At 41.5% G+C, this 20,823-nt stretch overlaps 1 protein-coding gene across 1 annotated transcript in view; it reads left to right on the top strand.

The window, feature by feature from the left end:
* Positions 1-10,660: 10,660 nt before the first annotated feature.
* The window catches only part of LOC144118949 (sodium-coupled monocarboxylate transporter 1-like), a 47,821-nt gene continuing 37,658 nt past the window's right edge, over positions 10,661-20,823 (top strand). The window contains exons 1-4 of the mRNA XM_077651708.1: positions 10,661-10,796; positions 11,150-11,512; positions 12,795-12,860; positions 19,808-19,859. Of these exons, the coding sequence (XP_077507834.1) occupies positions 11,174-11,512; positions 12,795-12,860; positions 19,808-19,859 (457 nt within the window). The 5' untranslated portion in view covers positions 10,661-10,796; positions 11,150-11,173. The remainder of the gene's footprint in view (positions 10,797-11,149; positions 11,513-12,794; positions 12,861-19,807; positions 19,860-20,823) is intronic.

Genomic DNA, 20,823 nt, shown 5'->3' with positions numbered 1-20,823 from the left:
CATGAACTAACGACGGCACTGTACGCGAAGTTCGGACACTTGCCAACCTCTTGAATCTGAAGAACGCGATAACCAGCAGGCTGACTTAGTTCAGCGCCGGTTAGTTTTATTCAGTCTCTAAAAGCAGATCATTGGCAGCAAGAATATTGGGGAGGAATAAGTCACTGTGTTGAAAAGTAAGAAAAAGCAACTTCAATGGTCTCTAGTGGAGAAGCAGGCGTTGTGACAGAGTAGCAAGCGCGCATGAAACAACATTAAAAGAAAGCACACCTGCTTAGTTTGAGTTGGTATTTTTGCCGTAATACGGAAGGTCCAGTTACTGCTAACTTTGGGTACAAGAAACACAATTCGCGTGACCGTGAGGTTTGTTATCAGTGGGCTCCACTGTATTTGTTGACCGCGTTGCGACGTTCAGGCATTCGTAAGAAAGCAGGGGAGATTTTCGAGAGCGCTGATGAGAAAGCAGTTCACAGCACGCTCCTTTACTTCTTCCAGCACCTTGCTACTTATTGATAACTGTTATCTTCCCAGACTAATTTTTGTAGCCGTGATTTTCGTAATATAATTTGAAGTGGGGGGTTTGATTTGGCTGTCTACATAGTCGAGAACACGCTGCTGTTCAGGCGTTGAGTTACTTAGATTGAGGATACTAGTGGTCTCCCATAAAAAAGTTAAGCCTAATTTTTTCATATTAATTATTTCTTCTAATTTTAGGTTTTCTAAATTTCTTATTTTAATTCTTCAAAATTGAATTTAGCTCTTGTACCTTCTTGAGGTGTTATAACTAACATTTCGCAATTCAGAACCTTGCTACTGAATGCTTTTCTTATGACATCACGATTGAAATGACTGCTTTACAACTTCGCTAAACTATGAAGACAAACTAAGGACTGGTTCTGAGCAGAATTTATTACATGAATATCAACAATTACAAAAAATTCCATTTTTGATAAGTAAACACATGCTTAGTCCGCTTAAATCAAACGTGCCTGACTTTGTTAGCAGATATCTGAGAATCCAGATCAAGGCTAGCGAGAAGCAAGCTAGCCGATCTATATGTTATCACGTCACTAGTACAATACTCTCTGTTTAAGAATTCGAATTATGCGCCAATCATTTAATGGTCGCGGTACACCTGAGGTCAAAGGTGCGCTTGGAGAACCCAAAGCCTAATATCATATCTCAACGAATACCAAGAACCAATTCTTGTCCATCCTCAAGGAGATATGAAGTTAGTTTATCTCGCACCTGCTTTTTTCCCCTCTTCAATTCTTGTGGCTTTGGTTCTCTTGACATACCTTGAACCTGAAAGTTGTAATATTTAGCAGCACTGCAATTTTTAATATCCTTGTCGAAGGTTTTCCTGACGTCAATACGCGTACACGTAATTTACGACCGAAAGTGCTAACACCATAATCGTGTTGGTTTCCTCTAGGCACATTTAATTGCTGCTACTTTCTATTTTCTTGGCTCTTTTGAGGCTTTCTCTATGATTTAAGAAATTAAGGTAATTAAATAATTTGTGGAAGTATCCGAGTTGATTGAAATATAGTGCAGTGAAGTTCCAGTTTTCTCAGGACAGAAAAAAAAGGGACGGGGACAAAAGGCACAAGCCCGTGTCTGACAGGTTCCCTGACCTCCTGACAGGGTCTCCTTACTGCGATGCGTTTCGAATTAAAAGATTGTAACGTAAACGAAATCAGTGGTTGAAAAAAAGGACATTTACAAGCACTTTAAAAGAACAAACGAATTCAACGAAATTGCTAGGACATGTACAACACACTCGTTACTACAGCTTAAACAAAATAAGATTCTTTTAAGTGAAAACAAATTACTACTACAAAAAAAAACTTGTATCACTCATCAGAACACTTTCAATCCTTAAAATTAGAAGAAAATTAAGGCAAGCATAACATGTAAAGCCCGAATAATTCATTTCGAGGTAGAAGGAGAAATTACAGAAAACAAACCGTATGAATCAAAAAAGTTACCACCTTTAAAAGTATACCAGAAGAAAGCGTCAAGTAATACACTAAAGCGCATTTACATAAACAAACTTTCAAACAACATCATTTGAAAAGTTTTAATAGAAGGGAAATTTATTATCTGAGCTAAAACTGTGTTCTCATTTCTAATGTTAGGAAAAAGGTATTTTGAAATTTGTAGTCAGTAGTTTGTCCGAATGCGTGGAAATGTGTATTAATTTTGCCTGGAGCAACAGCTCACATTCTTCACGAGGTTTGCAATAACAAAAATTTGGGTATATTGCTTACTTTCAGTGTGAATGCAGAGGGCAAATTTTTGCAAACAGAGCTGGTCAATGTTGAAAAGTTGGTGTTTTTAAAAAGAAATCTCGTGCCCTAATATGGGTTGTTTTCCCATATCAAAAGACAGTAATTGAAATGCGATTGAATCATCGCATAACATTTTAAAATTTGTAATACTCGGAATCGAATTTTCCATCTTCCACAATGTGCCATCTAATTTTGAGAACTTATATTTTATATGATTGAAGCGTTCGATCCAGCTCAGAAACTCTTCAAAGTGCACACCAAGGAATTTTACAGTTTTGTTTGCTTTTGCTTGCGTTGCGGACCTCCCCGCTAACAGGTGTCTCCTTGCTCTAAAGATGACATATTTTGTTTTCGTTATATTTAGCAGAACGACAATGCCAATAGGGCAAATACTTGTAGCGGCGTCTAGTTCTTTCAGTTTTGATCTAGAGAAAAAATGTATTGGTATCATTAGCATACAACAATATTTCTTGGAGTAACGGAATATTTACAATATCAGTAGAATAAAACCAAGAAAGAAACAGGCATAAAATTAACCCTTCCAGTACTTTCTTTCTTATGGTTTTTATCTGGGACCGTACATCACCAGTTTAAGGGAATGCTTTTGGTCAGATCGGTAGCTTAGTATTAAATTATTGGCACGTCGGTGAATTCCCTATCTATTTTCCTTTTTAGGCGGTGTGCTATGAGTAAGAAAATCGGATGCTTTTCTAATATAAAAGTAGAAGAAATTGTTTGAAGCTTGCGTTTGATGTTAGTCGAAAACGCAATATGGGGTGGTAGTTATTAAATTAGACTTTTGAGTGACGTTTATACAATACTGTTACCCGTGCGATTTTCGCCCACCTGGAAATAATCCGCCGGGTAGTATACAACTGTATACGAGTGAAATCGGGGTGGCTATAATGGGGCTATAATGGAGGCAATTAATTTATGTCCGTGGCTTAATATCATGGGGCCCTGGATCACTGTAGTTTTTTAGAGTTAATAATGTGGGTAATCTCACACTCATCACTGGGATTTAGGAAGAATGTGCCTTATGTACTAGCTTAAATTATATCTAATTATATTAAAAACTGATTTATCCATGATATCGTATATCCAGTAGGCAAAACCTATGCCATTTAATCTTTCGTGCAGGTCAGTACCAGACAGTGTGACTCCGAATATTCAATTAAGACAGACAAGTAAAGCAAGGTATCACATTATTCACTTCCTTTTATATCTTCTAAAATATATGAGGTTGATCGGCGCAGAGAAATTTACAGCTGTAATGCTCATTTTTACCTTTATTGTATTCTGCATTAAATTTATCGCCAAATATTTGCAACTCCTTAAATTTTTCCCATCTTTAAATTTCATGCGCTCCTAAACAATTTATTTCTTTTATTTTTATTCTCCAGGGCATCATTTCTTGGCTTCCGAACCGTTCTGTGTTTTTTTTTTGCAAGAGGGCAATAGAAACATTTCTGAATACAGTTGTTTAATTTTTCGATAAATCAAACAAATATCTGAATCTTGCTTTCTAATATCGTCAAATCAGCCATCCTCATAAACTAATTGTAAGAATACTTTAAGGTACGATCATAATTTTTTTAGAGTTTTCAGCTCTACTTCTAGCGTTTCGGGTCTTAACGCTATTCGTTATAATATAAATCGTAGCTCAGTGGTTGCCATGGTAACAGAGGTGGTGACATAATGAAATAAAATAACAGGTGGCAGCGTGATGCCCCAGCACCACAGCTCAAAAATAAACAGTCAGTCCGATATATATATTCGTTTCCGGCAGGTGTCAAAGTCGGGCCACTTAGTATCGACATTCGTAAAAAAATTGTAGGCCGGCCGTTTGCCTCAGAATGTTCTGGACGTTGCATACGTTTCAGCGTGTCGTGCTCCATAAACTTACTTGTTAATTTAGAGCCTAGTTCGTGGCGAGTATTTAAACCGGCGGTCTATACTAGGTGTCTTAACGCTCGATATTCGATCCCTGCCTCAGCGTTGGCTCATGTTTTTAAATTGTGATTCATCACATTTCCTAGCGGAACAATCTTCTAAAAATCAAAAAAGGTTACCTAAGTGATCGCTAATATCAGCAATCAGCATACCACAGGCGATTCGGCTGGAAACAAGATTGGTAAAACAGATATCAATAAGAGCTTCAGATGTTGCAGTGGTGCGTGTTAACATTGTCTATGCGATTTTGATAACAACAAGGCATCATATAAAAAAAATAATCCTCTGGAGTACTACTCATTTGCCGGTGAACATTAATATCGCGAACAATTATTATACTCCGACCAGGAACGGACAATTATGCAAACACATTATCAAAGTATTCCAAGAAGTCATTTGTATCACCGGAATGACAACTCTGGACAAGTATAAAGTCATCTTGGCAGGTGCTGTGAATAAGCATCATTAATCTTCATCAGAGATGCCTATCCTAATGAGGGCGTCCTCATCCTCACCTCAGGAGGATTTCACTCGGTGAGGTTAGGGTAAGGGAGGATGCGCGCATGAATATTCGTGAGGCCGAGGGTGAGGGAGGAAAGAAATTGTGAGGTTAGGACGCGGGAGGCAAGAGAGGATGAGGTGAGGGTGAGGGAGGGCAAGACGCACTGTCTGAGGGCGAAGATGATGGCCCGAACAGTACTCCGGGCTAACGTTTTTTTCTCTGTGCAGCCCGCTATAATTTCCTGTTTTATAGCGCTACTTCTTAGGGCGAAGATTCCTGGGGCAGTCGGAGTTTCTGCAGTGTGGGGTACACTAGGCAAAAGCGAAACGCGGGCGCCGCAGACGTTCTCCGTCACCGCGATTTACTATACTACTGACAATGCTATGCCGAAAAAAGCGCTTGTCTAACTCAAAAAGCCTACTTTTAAAAGTTGCGTAAAGTCTTAGGTGAAACACCGTGTATAGTGCGCTAACAAGGGGGCACAGGTCGGGCTATTCCGGTGGCCGCTGGTCCAGCCATAATTGTGATAGTGCAGCCAACATTTTCATTACCAGCCCTGAGTCTGTCGGATGATTAGAGAGTAGAGTAAAACACGGAGAAATACCCAGTAAAGCTGTTCAGTTCTCAAGTTCTAAGCCTTCTTTCCCGGAACGAAGTCCAATATTTAAGCTCAGTGAGGTTTCTAAGAACTGGATGCAGCGCAAACAAATGCTTTTACGAAATTCCGCTGTCAAATAAAAGACCTTAGGCAGAATGGTTGTGGAATTTTTTCATTCAGACTGTGAGTAGTTCAGCACTGTCGTATCTTAATATTTTCTATTAACGCTGGAATTGCACTATAGGAAAGCGGTGCCGCAATGTGGTGGGCAATTTTCCAACCACTGCAGTCTTACCATATAAATTATGAAGCAGCCTAACCAGATTGGTCTGAATTATGGCTTGCTCCGCCTTACATTGTACCATGCGTTAAAAAGGAAAAAAAGTTGTACTGCTGCCCAAACAACAGCAACATCTCTTGGTTTGATTTCTTTCTCTGGTGGGACGTGTGACCACGTAATGGCGCCCCTTATTTTGTGAGCCAAATTTCTTGCAGGCATAATAGGGAATTGACAGTCAACGTTTGGGTAATGCGTAGACGTGCAAGCAAAAAAAAAATCACTGGTGGTTTGGCTTGAAGTTAACCATGAATTATCGCGTGCTAGCACCATTAGCCATCTCATTGCACGGTTTATCTTGACTTTCAATGATTTTGCTTTTGCCTGAACTGGCTTACTTTAGTTAATATATCGTATGATGCAAGTTTGCGTTTAATGCGTAATCTTAGACTTTACCGCGGTAGAACTGGTTATTTTATACATTCACATACCTGAGAGCCCCGATTCCGGCCCTGGCGCAGATGTGCCACGGTTAAGTTACGCACCACTGCCCTGCGATAGCAGATGCTGCCATCAGTGTGTGTTGTTCCTGAGGAATCTCTCGTGACTAATTATTCATTTCACGGTCACAGTGGGCAGTTTGCTCACAATCTGGTGGGCAGCTTGTGATGACGTCACGTCACAAAGATGATCCACGTGCCACAAGCAAGCTTCGGACAGACAGACAACTTTTCTGCAGAGTAGAAGCGCGAGGGCACTAAAATGGCAACCACAGGAATCGTTCAATCCTGACTCGGGGAGTTAGTGATTACCAGTATTCAGCCCAAATACTGCATTTTAGCGACGCGTTTGGTTTTCAAGAGGCCTGAATAATGTTTTATTTTAAGCGACAGCATAAGAAACTCACTGCAGTGGAAAGCCAGCATAGCACTGGGGGAAAGCACTAAATAAATAAAAAAAACTTTATAGCTGGGGTAGCGGGCGAACCCTCGGCGGCGTTAAAAAACCAGTTCCGCTGGCCGCTGTTTCGTACCACTACGCCATGGCACAGCTTTTTTTAAGCATGACATTTATAACATTGAAAATATATTCTTTTTCCATTAAATTATTTACAAAGCTTTTAGGAAACGCACAAAACACATCGCAAAGACACGGAGCAACAGATCACTAGATGCGAGGTAAGCCTGAATACATCACCAAGAGGGAGTGTAACTGCGGCTTTAAGTCCCCTCAGAAGAACAATAAGGCTGGAGAAATCTTAACATCCTGCCTGTACGAACTGCCAAGCTCTAGAGCTGTGCTTGCAATGCTGTCGTCTTGGTCACGTAGCCGTGTGAACGCGTGTTAAACTGCCAGTCTCTCACGCTGTAGTTTGAAAGCGTCGTCTTCATCATCTTCCATCCGTGCGCGTGGAAGCGCCATCAGACGAACATGGATCAATCACCGCGAAATGGCGGTAGATCAGGAGCAGTGAAATTCTGAAGACCCAGTGCTATCGCAATGTCATCGGGTAATAGTAATTAGGAGACCTATAACATTTCATTGTTCTGAGTGTATTCTGCACTTAGCACTTGTTGTAATTGTCATGGTGAACACTACTGAATACAGTGTACTGTGCGATACGAATTTTCTTCACGACTGACACCTCGTCACGATTCCCAGGCAACCCCTTGATTTACAGATTGTTAAGCCTATTATACTGCTCAGTTTCCTACCGCTATTGCCGCAGACGTTGTTTTTTTTTTCTGTTCAAACTCCTGGTTTTTCTCAAGAGCTTTCTAGTTTCCTATTCGAGCTTTTTCATATCTTTGTTTTAATTCTACGACGCTAGAGCATGCATCCGAGCAGGCCTCATATCCTCGTTCAGGAGCCGCATCTCAACTAGCGTTTCTCTCCGAAATGCATCCAATTTGATTGTAATCTCTACAATCTTTTGCCATCACTGCCACCTCAGGCAACTCACTATCGTTCAGAAAGGAATAGTTTCCCTTCCGTATTCAGCATCGACGCAACGATGAAGGAAATGGATTCAAAAACTACTCAAATGCAATTTAAGTGTACAAAAGTTTGCTTCCAGGTTCCAACAGCACCGCCGCACTGAAGCTAATGCAGGGCGCGTATTCAAAATTTATAACGGCTGTCGTCCCAAGCTGCGGAGTGGACGAGATAACCGCTACTTCTTCACGGCGATACATAGGTCAGCTTTCTTGCGATGTTAGCGGTGCCGTCGTCGAAAGAACCAATACAGGCGGACAGAAGCACTGAAAAATCAAGTGCACAAACGTTGGGTTCCCGATTCGAATAACACCACACCACCTCCAGGTATCCGACATATATGATCCAGCTCATGCGTAGAGGATTCCATTATAAGCAGAGTTCGGACAACTTCATTCTATTTTGGATCGTACACATAATTTATTATACAGGTCTTTCTGACAGTGCTGACTTTTCTGCGGCAGAAAAAACTTGTGGCCTCCATACAAAAGTGGACTCTTTATTGACCGTTTTGAAATAATCGGCTCTGTAGCATATCGTGGGTCCGCGCCCGAAAATCTTTTCGGATGCACCTTAGTTTAATTGCGAAATCGGCCGCTGATGCTGACACCTTTATTTTGTTTTTATGGGCCCTGCTCGCTTGTGAAAGCTTCGTATTAGGTAAAAGCCTAAATTGGCAAAATCGGTAAATCCTGCATAGGTAACATACCGATACAGGCCAACTTACATTTGTTCTCTGAGTTCCTTTAGAACATGAGTTACGCTGTGTCTTTGTATATCTTCTATTGTAACGTCAAAACGGAATGGGAATAAACTGTTTCTTAGTTCGCTTTCCGCCCTGTTTAAGCACAGGGCTGGAAGATGAGTTTCTTGACGACATAAAACATGGTGAACAAGGAGCGGGATCCTCAAAGGGCATAGATAAACATCCTGAGGCTCCCCCTTTCTTGTTCACTTTGTTTTGTGTTTCCGCCCTATCGAGTTCCTTACATTCATTTTACTTTATGCGAGACCGGCAAGTGAACTTGATGTAAAAATATTTACTTGACAGTAGCTGCCAAAAGTTAGGAAACAACGCGGTGTGACAAAAGCCCTTAGGGGTGAGAATTTACTCATGTGATTCATGAAAATTGTATTGCGTATATTTATCCCGTACTTTCGTCAAATATAACTTGCGCATCGGACACGTGCCTTCCAGCAAACTTCGAAGTATGCTGGTGAATGTCAAGGACCCCCTGCCAGGTAACAGCTTTCCCGGCGTTGTCTACCAAATCCCGTGCGGGGATTGTAACCACGTTTACATAGGCGAAACGGGAAAATTCCCCAGAAGATTGAAAGAGCATCAGCGCGATGCTGATAACCACAAAGTGGCTTCCAATGCGATTGCCGAGCACACGCACGAAAAAACGCATGATATCGCCTGGGACACCGCCGCAATTCTTTCCAAAGAGCGGAACCTGACGGCACGGCTTTTGCTTGAGTCATCATTCATCCAGACGACACCTGATACTATGAACCGGAAGGAAGGGACGATGCCATCCATGTACATACAGTCATTACGTCATATTCTGGGTATTTAAGTTTCGACCACTGCCATTTTAGCTTCATTGTGAACAAGGAACCCGTACGGGTTCCGAAACGTCAATTTGTTTTTACTTTGACTTGGCCAGTGACTGTAATCTTTTGCTTCTGCTTGTTTTGCGTATACTCGGTGGTACAAAAGTTAATTTCATTGCTTCAGACAAGAAGCAAATTGGGAATGAAAAGTTATTTTCGATGGCGTAATCGTTCAGCAAGAAATTTTTATTAGTTTTATTCCCGTAATATTTCTTATTAAGTCGAGTTCTTTGGCACTTCAAACGCAAAAATAAGCTCAATTACTTTGCTGCACTCATCGCTTCCTTATTCATTTTTCAAGTTTACTTCGTTTCATATACGAATTTTGGCAACTTGGAACTTTTATCCGCAGATAGAATAAAATATGTACATAAAGGCCTCTATTTCTTCAATGATTCTGCTTCTTATTTTAAGCAGATATTTGGAACGTTCAGTTTTTACAACTATTGCGAATTTTTTACTCCCAAATATTGTGCTTTCGCGGTAATGAGAGGTATAAGCACCCATGTCACTAAACAATGGAACGCTGTTGTTGAATTGAAACTGACTCATTTGTGGGTGCACTTGTGCGCGCTGAAATATATTGTCACTCGGAGACGGTGATACCAAAAACTGCACATTGTCGTCACCGCGGTCATAACGAATGAGCTTTTCCACAGCACTACTATGAAACTCTAACTTAACCATAATCTTTTACTTCATTCACATAATCGAATTTACATTGCAGCAGCATAGAATCGCCCCATGTCATGGCGAATCTTAACGAAAGCTCGAATAGCGTTTACCAGCCAAGATTGAAGTCACTCATCATTTATGACGACGACAACAATAACAACTATTAGGCTGCGCGCGCTGGTAGACATAACAGAACGTTCTTTAAAAAGTAGACATAAAAGAACTCGAAGCAACAATTTTCACCGGTTTTACCTTTCATCAATAAATACTTTGTCCGTTGGTCAGGCTACAATTCTGGCAAATATTTTGAAAAAAAAAACAGTAGTGAAAAACATAATCGACGTGTCTTTTTTATCAGCGAAGTGCAAAATCATGGCTACAACCTTTCTTTCTCTTTTGTCATTGTCATTATCGCAGTTTGCAGTATCTTACTGGGGCTTTAAAATTGAATCACACATGGGCTCAGCACAAGCGCAGTAAGCACATGAAGCAGAATTGACATCTGAGCTAGTTGGTTTTTCATTTTCAAAAATTATAAAGCGCACTTAGGACAACAGACAAGAGAGACCAAACCACACAAGCGCTTACTCGCAACTGCGCGTTTATTCGAGAAACACACAAAAGGAAGAACAATCACATGCGTCTAACCTGGCTAGAAGGGCACATGTGGCAAGCACAACGTATCTCGCTTTAATTTTCTCTGTCGCTGTGTGCTGTTTTTGTTGTTCGCGTTCACTGTCACTACCCGCGTGCTCTCCTCCGATATAGGTCGCCAACATTTACGTCTGGAGCATAACTGCTGGAAACGTGACGCCGTATGCTACGCTGCCTGGTTGAGAAGTCTTTTCTAGACATACGTGTGTGCTCTACTGCGGATATTTTGTTGTGAGTTTGTTTTTAATCGTGTTTCCTATTATATAGCATGCAATATTAACTGTTATGAACGAAATCAAGATGTGAGAAAATTGTTATTGTGGGCAAACAGGTTCACGACAGTACTATAAAACAGCACCCAGACAAGTCACACTATCAACACGAACGGAGCGATAACATTTGCTAAAAGGCGCTATTTTATATATGTACTTCTTTTATGTGAATTAAGAAAAAATTAAGGTTCAGGCGCCTGTCGCTTCTTTGCAGAAGGCGGGAATGGCCGAAGGCATAGTTTGTCAGCGGAACAAAGGCCTAGGAGGAGTTTCTTATCTGACTAGTTAAAATCTGAGTACTTTCTTTTACAGCAGCTTTCCCAAGTTTGCAGAGCCATGGCCGGACTCCATCCCTTCGAGTACGTGATATTCGCAATTTTAGTTGGAGGGAACATCGTCGTTGGCCTATATTTCTCCTTTCGGAAACGGAGTCGCGACGAAAGACACACAGACGAAGTGTTCCTCGGCCGGCGCTCACTCGCCGTGTTCCCTCTGGCCGTGTCGGTGCTCGCCTCCATGATGTCGGCGCTGGGCATCGTAGGCTTCACAGCGCACTACTACGCCTACGGTGTACACATGATGTGGAGCATCATACCTATACTCCTCACTACTCCAATCATCACAGAAATCATTGTGCCGGTGTTTTACAGACTGAAGATTACATCAGTTTTTGAGGTAAGCACAACTAAAATGTTATTATTCTCACAGTTGACGAAAAGATTTCCACCGATGTAGTTCTTGAAAATGTGCTTCAGCAGAACCTTGGCATGAGGGTTAAATTGGAATGAACTTAATAAAACTTCTTGCTGACGAGTTGCTTTAGTAATGAAACAAGCATGTTAGCACTAATACTTTGATACACAGATAAAAGTTGTTAATATTATCGTTCGTCGACTTCATTTTTCTCTACATGTGCTAAAGTTCGCGATAACACGCTTGCCCATTGTACTTAACACTTGATTCGAATGTACAACTATAAAGTGTCTGTATCCGAATGCGCGCAAATGAAAAGCAGACAAATGATAGTTGGCGAAATGAAAGAAGTACGCTATACACTCTCGATGAACTTTCACCCGAAAACTCTTTCTTTCTCGTGAACGCAAATGACATTGTGAAAGTAAACGTTCTGACCTTGTATATAAGTGATTGATTTGAGATAAGAACTATCCAATAGAATATATGTGCTGGGGCAATTTGTTTTCTATACATGGGTAAACAAGGATAACGAAACAGATTTACACCAGTTGTCACATTTTATCTAAATTGACCTAATTGACCGGGTTCGATTAATCGCTTATTAGGCATTTATTCAGCCATGAAAAAAGTAAATCGGTCGCACGGATTCTGATAACAAGTTACTTTTCCTGTTAATTTTTTTTCTGCGGAATTTAAATGTTATTTTGAGAACTAAATTATAAGAGCGACAGCGACATCTTCCATACTTGCACTCCCGTGACGAGGAGAGAAACTGTCCATCGCGAAAGGAAACTTGCGTTCGGCCTCTCGCAGCCTCGAATCCGATGCCCTTGAAAGAAAAAGGCACGCTAACCACCATGCTGTAACTCGGGCGTTCTCAATCATCCTGTAGTGAGCTCCTCATGAACCCGCTCGGCTCTGTTTGGTTGGTGGCAGACTCTCAGAAATGCCGCAGATATCAGTAATAACTCTACAAACTCATCAGTAAAAACATAGGGAGACTTGTTTAAGATACAAGCTCGCGCTGCAATTCACAGCTTCGTTGGTAATTGGTTCCCAATATTTATGCAAACTTTTTAAAAGTAATTATTTCTTAAGCAACGTGCCGTGTATTGATAGCATACCTAAGCTGTTACATGAAGCACCACTGCTTCTTGTTGCTGATCACAGTTTGGTCACTTTGAGGCACGAAACAGGGATAGATTTTCATGAATGGGTCATGTGCGCATGAAACTAACATGGGTTATCTCATTCTCAACAGTACCATCGAATGCGGTTTGGGAGCAGCATCGCTGTTGCAACTTGCGTGCTTTTCTTCCTGTTCGCGGTGAGCAAACATCATTTTCGTGAATATCGATAAAGCCAGAACTTTTTTACCTGCTGAGACTTGTGCCAGGCATTTCATGAGGTATAGCGAAGCTTTGTGCGGCGTCGTAATACCTTTGCTGACGCCCGACACAAAACAGACGAATCATGTTAACTAGCAAAATGATTAACTAAATTCCGATAGTTAACTTTTGACTGCGTGACACGTGATTCGTGCCGTAATCTGCGCGGGAGTTCCGCAGTGGCGAGGAGCAGGAAGCATCGTAGCTTGGGCGGGGAAGAAATTCTCACGTAATACGTGTGCCCTTGAGCGACGCGATTTGATAACTACGCACTTTGCATTGCTCACAGGCGCGCAGTTTTGGAACGACGCATGAAACTGCGCAAATTTGTTGAGACGTAGCGGTGAGGGTAGTCGAGTTTTCGAGATTCTAAAAACTGTGAGTGCTGCTATTAACGGCCAGTAACAAAAGTTTCATTGGAACCGGGTCCCTCTCTTTAATAGTGAAAAAGCTTACTTTTTAAACATAGGTATTTATTTCTCTGCTTAACAGGACTCAACTGTTCTCTGAAGTCCGCCAACACCATTAATACTATGCTGCAAAAGAAACTATTTCTCTGAAAAAAATAAAGCAATTTATCAAATTAGTGGCAGCCTTGCCTTAAATACCTGGAATTTTTCCTGCCAGCGAATGCGATAGTTTTCATGTGATATCGTTTGCTTTAATCAATGGTTCATGGCCGCAAATATGTGACGCTTTTTCTTGCATCTGAAAACTTATAGCCGTGATTAGCAAAAATATCGATATTTTTGTCAAATTTTGATAAATTTGTCAAATATGATTGGGCCTAAAATAAAAATTTAGATTTGTTTATTACAATGCGAGATAATTGAAATATACAAACTGCATTTGCTAAAAGTGCAGTATGCAGTGGCTCATCTTTCAACAGCATCTTCGTTTCAGAGTTCTGTTTCCATTTCTGATATCAATAATAGACTTGCCCAAAATAATATTATTGTACGAAATAATTATCGCCAGGTTGATATAAAAGCTAGACCGAAAATACAATGTCCACGTTTTTATGCCTGTAAAGGTTCGTGACAGAAGCGAGAATTTTTCATAAAGAGCATTTTCTACACCAATGAAGGTATATGCTATAACTTGGTGTGTCTGTTTGCTATGGTAAGAAATGCACACCTTTACGTACCATGCATGCGCCTTCAGTTATATAAATGCGTGTTCGGTATGCTGCTAATGTCGAAAAACACACAGAGGCCACCACCCTGACTCCGCCTGCATTTAAGGCAACCCATGGAAAGGGTCTATTCAATAGCCTTACCAGAACCTTTCAGAGTGTCAACAGAGAATTCATTCTAAAGAACAAATTTTCTTGAGGTTAAAAAGTTGTACTGTTTTACAAAGGCTTAATATAAGTGAACATGTCAAACTTTTCAGCGATATCTAAGTTGAATTTTAAATGAACAGCGGGGAAGTTTTGCCTTGAAGAACGCACTTCGTGACCGCGTAAAAAAAAAAAAACTGTTGAATTCTTCAGCAGTGCTTAGATGATATTATACAGAAAACAAAAGACATGTACAATATTTACAGGCAGAATAAGCGTTTTTGCGTAACCTACATTACGAGCAGCCATTCAGAAGCTTCCACGAGGATTCTGGAACCATTAGAAACAATCATCCGCCACAAAAACTCTCTTTACAGAATCTGCCATATTAATCCTTGTAGGAACTTGTTGCTGTTGGGCTTACCATTTTATACTGCTAGTTTGTTAAAGTGACTCTTGTTATGCTTTCCTTGGGCGGAATTATAGGCCTTACGGGCGTCATGAGTGAAAGTTGTCCTGCGCTCTCAGCACACAAACTGTTCTGAAAATAGCGTTTTGTTTCATTTGGAAGGTGAGTTGTACCGGATTAGTTACTTATCCCAGCAGCCAACTTTCTGTCCTGTTCTTGTGCTTCAATTTTTCTGAATATTTTTCAACGCATAATGAACGCGCCTTCATACTGTTCTGACATTTATGGGTTAGTATAGTGCTTTCATTTTGCGAGTAAACACGGTATGACAAGAGTTGTTCTGGACCATTACGTAGAGCAATTTGGAGGCTTTAGGTTTTGCACATTGTAACACAAAAAGAATTGATTATAAAAGATTTAACCAACGCGCATTTCTTCTATAGCTCGAAAACCGAAATCAAATATTTATCGCAGTGCCATACCAATCTGTTCATTTGTAAGAGATAGGGTTAGACGGAATCAGTCCATATATATTAATTCTCGTCACATCTCTTTCTTTGCTTTTGTCATAAAGGTAGACGCTGACGAGCAAGAATAGAGTTTTAGAAGGAACGGTTAGCCAGAAAAAAAATTTACACTGCCTCCACTATTTCAAACTTCTTTCAACCAGATCTTCGACTATAGAGACAAGGTTGCTCGTGTTAGCCTTAAATGAACCCGATACTGAAGAAAAAATAGGGGTTGATCTTATGGGACTTAAAGAACATATTTTATGACTGAAAGAAAAGTTCAAAATTTCAGCTTTACCTCAGAGATTTCAAGTGGTAAAAAAGCGGTGCCGACAGCCCACTCCACCTCATCTAAGAGCGCACCCTTCCAAGTTCACGCGCATTACTTTGGCACAGATTGGACGTTATTAGAATGTGCCAGCGAGGCGAAGCAAAAGTGTTGAATGAAAGAAGACAATAGAGACGCATTCAGCGCCACATATAGTCTCACATAGAGTACAAACAGTAAAAAACAAAATCAATAAATTGTGCATAGTTGCCTTTTCCTGCTGCAAAAAAATTACATAAATTATTTTATTGCAATATCCCAGTCCTCCCCCCCCCCCCCCCCCCCCCCCCCCACCTTAACGTTCCACTAGGACGGCGACGTGGATCGTGCAACCGAAGGTAGCGCGTTCTACACTGCACCAAATCTCTAGACCACGTACCATTTGCAACAAGCGTCGACTCGAATAACATGCTGATAAGGCAGCTGGCAAACATAAATATCAACGGCTTGGTACAAAAGCCGACTGGAACCTCCCTTCGAGTTGTTGCTGGTAGACTTTAAACCTTTGTTTGAAAGGCCGAGCGCAGCACCATGGTTCCATGTTTTGAATGGCAGAGAGGTGCTCTGAACCAGTTGGCACTGCTTTGTATTTTGAATGCGGTCGTTACTGATACAAGATGAGCAACTTTTTGAGGACTAATACAGTAAGTGTAAAGTGACATGTGCCGTCAGTAAGATCAAACGGATCAAAGCATACCGAGCGCTAGAAGTTGCTCTTAAACAACGACTGCCGAAAAGCAGACGCCTTAACTCAACGATCACTTTCGTAGTCCTGATCTGCCCTTTCCACTGTAAATTCCTCATCGATGAAACACTGAGGATGCCATTCCATGCAGATTTAAGTACTCATAAGCAGCAATTTTTTCTTTCTATATCTTTGTCAAAATTTGTTCAGCAGCAAAAGGGGCACCAATCTCAGAAACTTATTTAAAAGAACGGAATATTTGTTTCCCGCCCCTGAATTGAAAATTAAGGCATCAAGACCGAAATGTAGTCTGTCTTACTGTTTGCCAAACAACGGGGTTATGGCGCAGCCTGAGAGATGCTGAGCAGCAAAAAGAAAAAATATTGAAGTTTGCACAGTTTGCTTTTTGGAGCGCCCAGTGCATATTATACGGCAATTTCAAATTTTTATCATTGCTAGCTAACAGGCGCTGAATTTTTATTGAACGTGTCGAACATTCCTTGAGAAAACTTTGAATATGAGAAAATTGTAAGCTACTGGTATAGATTATTAAAAGGTTTTGGTCCACTCTTTTTATATGGAGCAAAATATTCCTTTTATAGTGTTTCCATCGCTCGCATAAAGATGTTAGGACTGCCTAAGAAAACCAATGAGGAACGCTTTTAGCGATCGCAAGAACGTTAATAGCCAAGCAATTCAGGCCTGTCGAATGGAGATCTGCGGATATATTGATCTTTAGAACTTTTTTCTGTTCAAAAATACTTTTGTCCACAATTTTGGGAAAAGTAGCCTTAGTGATGAAACGTCAGTGATGAAATATCAGTTCTTCTGCAATGCCCTTTACAGGTGTAGGGCGCATGTCTCGACTTTCCCGGGGCGTTTTTCTTGGCTCTAGCAAATAACTGACGGAGCCGGTGACCCTCCATGGGGGAGGTGACAAAGAATACTAGTCTTTTTGCATTATATGTCACGGGTAGCTTTTCACCCTTCTGGTTCCGTGGTGGCGACGCCGCAGACAATGGACCGCGGAGCAAACCAGTCGGCCCTCAGAAGTTACGGGTCTATCAACCTCACAGCGCCAAGAGCTAGCGCATATTCTCATTTCACAAAGAACCCAGCTTTTGATCTAGATGTGGGAAAGCGTGCTGTTTGTCACCAGTACAGGCCGAGGGTTACTAATTTCTCCATAACTAACGATTTTCTCACCATCTCCTGAATGCCTTAATTAGCGATTGCCGATTGGTCACTGTTAGTTCGCTGGGACAGCGAGCTTAGTATTAAGTGCTAATTCGGGGGTTTACATGCAGAACCTTTGCGCGAAATTTTTTTTATTCTTGCCTTGGATAATCTGACAGGTGGAAAATTTTGGATACGTTACCGTTTATTAAAATGATAGAAGTAGGAATCCCTACCTCAAATGTAACCTCAGATGACTTCCAGTTACAGCCTCCCGCTCCAAAAATTGTAGCCTTTTCTTCATTGAGAGTAGATGCAAGCATGATATCCATCACTGGAAAGGCTAAGAATTTTCAAGGGAGACTCTCTATGTAAAACGTTGGTTTCTAAAAACAATTCTGGGCACTTAAGTCTGCTTACGTAGAGGAATCCGAAAGCATGTGCTTTGAGACAAGGAAACGTTTTGACGAAAGGAAAGGGTGCAGCAGCTTTCAGATCTCGACATCTCAGCGGACACCTCAACCCCGTGAAATCATGTGTATTGAGGAAAGGAAACATTTCTGACGAACGGAAAGGGCTGAGTAGCTCTCGGATTGCGACATCTCTGTGGATACCTCAACCCCGCGAAAGCATGCATGTGTTTCGAAAAATAGAAACGTTTTTGACGAAAGGAAAGAGAGCAGTAGCTCTCAGATCTCGAAGTTGCAGCTCTCGCCATATTTTACATCTTGCTTCCACAGTTTGCGGACACGTTTTGCGGGCACCTTTTCGCCGATATAGCCAAGTAATGCTTTCGCATTAAAACACACTTTCCTCCGCTGATTTGACGCGTTGATTGGCATTGGTAGTGGTCTTAGAGGCGTGTGGTAGTGCGCAATGGAACACACAAAACGACGGATGTACAACACGGGCTCTTTGACGAGTCTAATAACTCTTTTATGGCCGCCTAAGTCGGTGCCTTGCTTAAGTCATACCGCATGGCTCACAAACACAAAACCTTGATATATTAACCGTCATGTCACTCTCTCGCCGAACTGGCGCCGTCCCGGTGCCCCGTCTTCCGCACAAGGGAATCGCCATTGGACATTAAGACCTGTGTGCTGCCACTCTCCACTAGAAGAATGTCCCCGTTATTTCAGAACCCTCGACAACCTGAACGACGGTGCTGTAGTTCAGGGCACATGGGCTCCTTCGGCGCGCGTCCATTCGAGCGGAAGCTTTCGGAATGGTTACGGCAAGTTTGATGATGTTCGCCTATAAGTTTGCTGTAGTTAGCGGACATTGCTTGCCTGCATCTGGCGAGAAGGGTAGCTAAAGGAATTTTATGGTTAATGCAATAACCGTAAGTTATTGCACATAAGCACGGGACTCAAGCCATAGCAATTATCACTGTTCTAAACGTGCCAGTTTTCATCATACGGACAAGGCGGGCAGCTAAGCATTCTATCGAGGGCTCGCAGTACAGTCCAGTTTTAGTTTTCAGTTCAAAGTTTCAAAAGGCAGTAGGCGCTGTAGAGCTGCTTTTCTTGACTCTGTTGTGCTGGACTCGAAGTTGTTGTCTTTCTACAGCCTAGGAGTTGGCTAAGAATATTAGAAATGCTTACGAAACCGAAAGCGTTGTTTCGATCTTTTTTCCGGGTGTACATCTTGGAGATAATGTCGTGGTGAATAATTCCGATGTTTTCATTTTTGCCGCAAGCAGATAATATCAATAAGCCACTGTATTTAAATCTTCTAGGATTTATCAAGTGCAAACAATTCTCTTATTTAGCTGTTCGTTGCGCATTACAGCCTTATTCACTTGAACACCACTGAGCACACGTAACTGCACATTTTTACGAGGACCTACTCAGAATGAAACCTACTGGAAGTTTTTTGGCGCTGTCGATAACGGCAATTATTGCGGACATTCCAAAAAATTTTCACAGCTACTTCTAAGCTTTATTCTCACGATATTTCTTAACTACAACTTATTTATGTACACCGTCAGATTCATATCCCTGAATGGTTGCGTCTATAGTATAAATAATAATCACATGAACAAATAAGTTTGAATTCTAGGAACATTGCGAAGAAAGAATATTAGAGAGTCAATCGTCAAGCGCGCTCACATGAGATACCCAGTGCTTTTAATAATTCAAAAACAATTTATTGTAGATCTGTGCGATGCAGCAAATTTCCTCCATCATATTGAATACGGCTTTCTATCATGTTTCCATGTGCCAACCAAAAGGCGATTTCTTCGCAATGATTAAGCATCAGTAAATCTTTATGCCTGAAATTTTGGAACGCGATTGTGAAATGCGGTATCAGGTAGCAAAGGATTGGCTGTCACATGCTAGATGTTGAAGCACCCATATGTATTTTAGCAGGTGGAGCTATCGTTCTTATGCCTTATCGACGATATACATGTGTTATACCTTAAATTAGTTTTGTATGAAATGTTCATGATCTAAGAGAAGTGCATGACCGCAATAAATTGTTTTCTTATTTCCAGCAAACTGTGGGGGCGCTCTGCATATACACTGCTTCACTCGCAGTTTCAACAGGTACGAGTATGAACACACTGCTAGTCTCTCTCGTGCAACCAAATAGTACACTGGTACCGGAAGTGTACTGCAGAATGTGCTTGTGAGAACACCCATATCGCGCTACGTTCTCATCGCGAATGCTATCACAATTCGTGGGTAGGAACAGTTTGTCAGTATAGCACACTAAAAGTTCAGAGATTTAACCTTGTCACTTACGGCACTATTCTAAAGCACGAAGTCGGTCTGAACCTCAAAGTGATCACTACTTCACCGTGTGAAGTCTGGCGCCAGCTCCAAACTTGAAGGCTGGTGCCAGCTAAAAACTTGATGAGTTAGGTCAGCAAATCGGACATGAACCGAATGCGTGATTTTGGTGCTGAATGAGGTCGTCATTCAGCGAAGTCGGGTTTTGAAGCAGTGGCTCCTGGAAGTCTCTGCCCCTTACACTGGTGAGTGCCTCGTCTGAATCGCAGCGAGAACACACGACCAAATTGACTAATGACAACTGGTGTTCAATTACCCCCTCTGGAATGCAGGGTGCCGTGGTCCGGCTCCTTGCTTTCGGCAAAGCCACCGTAATGTCCCTTACGCCTTATTCTGCCGCAAGAGCCTCCCGGCTACTCTTCTTAGAAGCCATGCTGCTCCCGCGGCAACCGGCACTTAACGGCGCGTATAGCGGTCTTCTTTTATTTTTGGTAGCCAGTTTTCTTTGTAAGGACAGCGCAGGGAAATGGAGGCGATACTTGAAGGAACACACGACGTCCCTTCTCTTGTCCCTTTTTTGCGCCCTGCTTCCATTATATGAACCAATAGCAACTTGCCCAACTTTTGGCTCTGCTTTTTTGTTTGTAAGCTTTTTATCAGTCTTTTTTTCTGTATTTTTTTCTAAACGGATCAACTAGGCTGGAGAGGTGCTTAGTAGATGATCGGCCACATCCCCATAAAGTTGCTAAGCTTTCTTCAGGCGTTTTCCCGAGGATCG

This window comes from Amblyomma americanum, chromosome 2 (assembly GCF_052857255.1).
Source record: "Amblyomma americanum isolate KBUSLIRL-KWMA chromosome 2, ASM5285725v1, whole genome shotgun sequence".
Taxonomy (NCBI): Eukaryota; Metazoa; Arthropoda; class Arachnida; order Ixodida; family Ixodidae; genus Amblyomma; species Amblyomma americanum.
The sequence above is the reverse complement of the archived record's forward strand: the minus strand, read 5'-3'. Positions and strand labels throughout refer to the sequence as shown.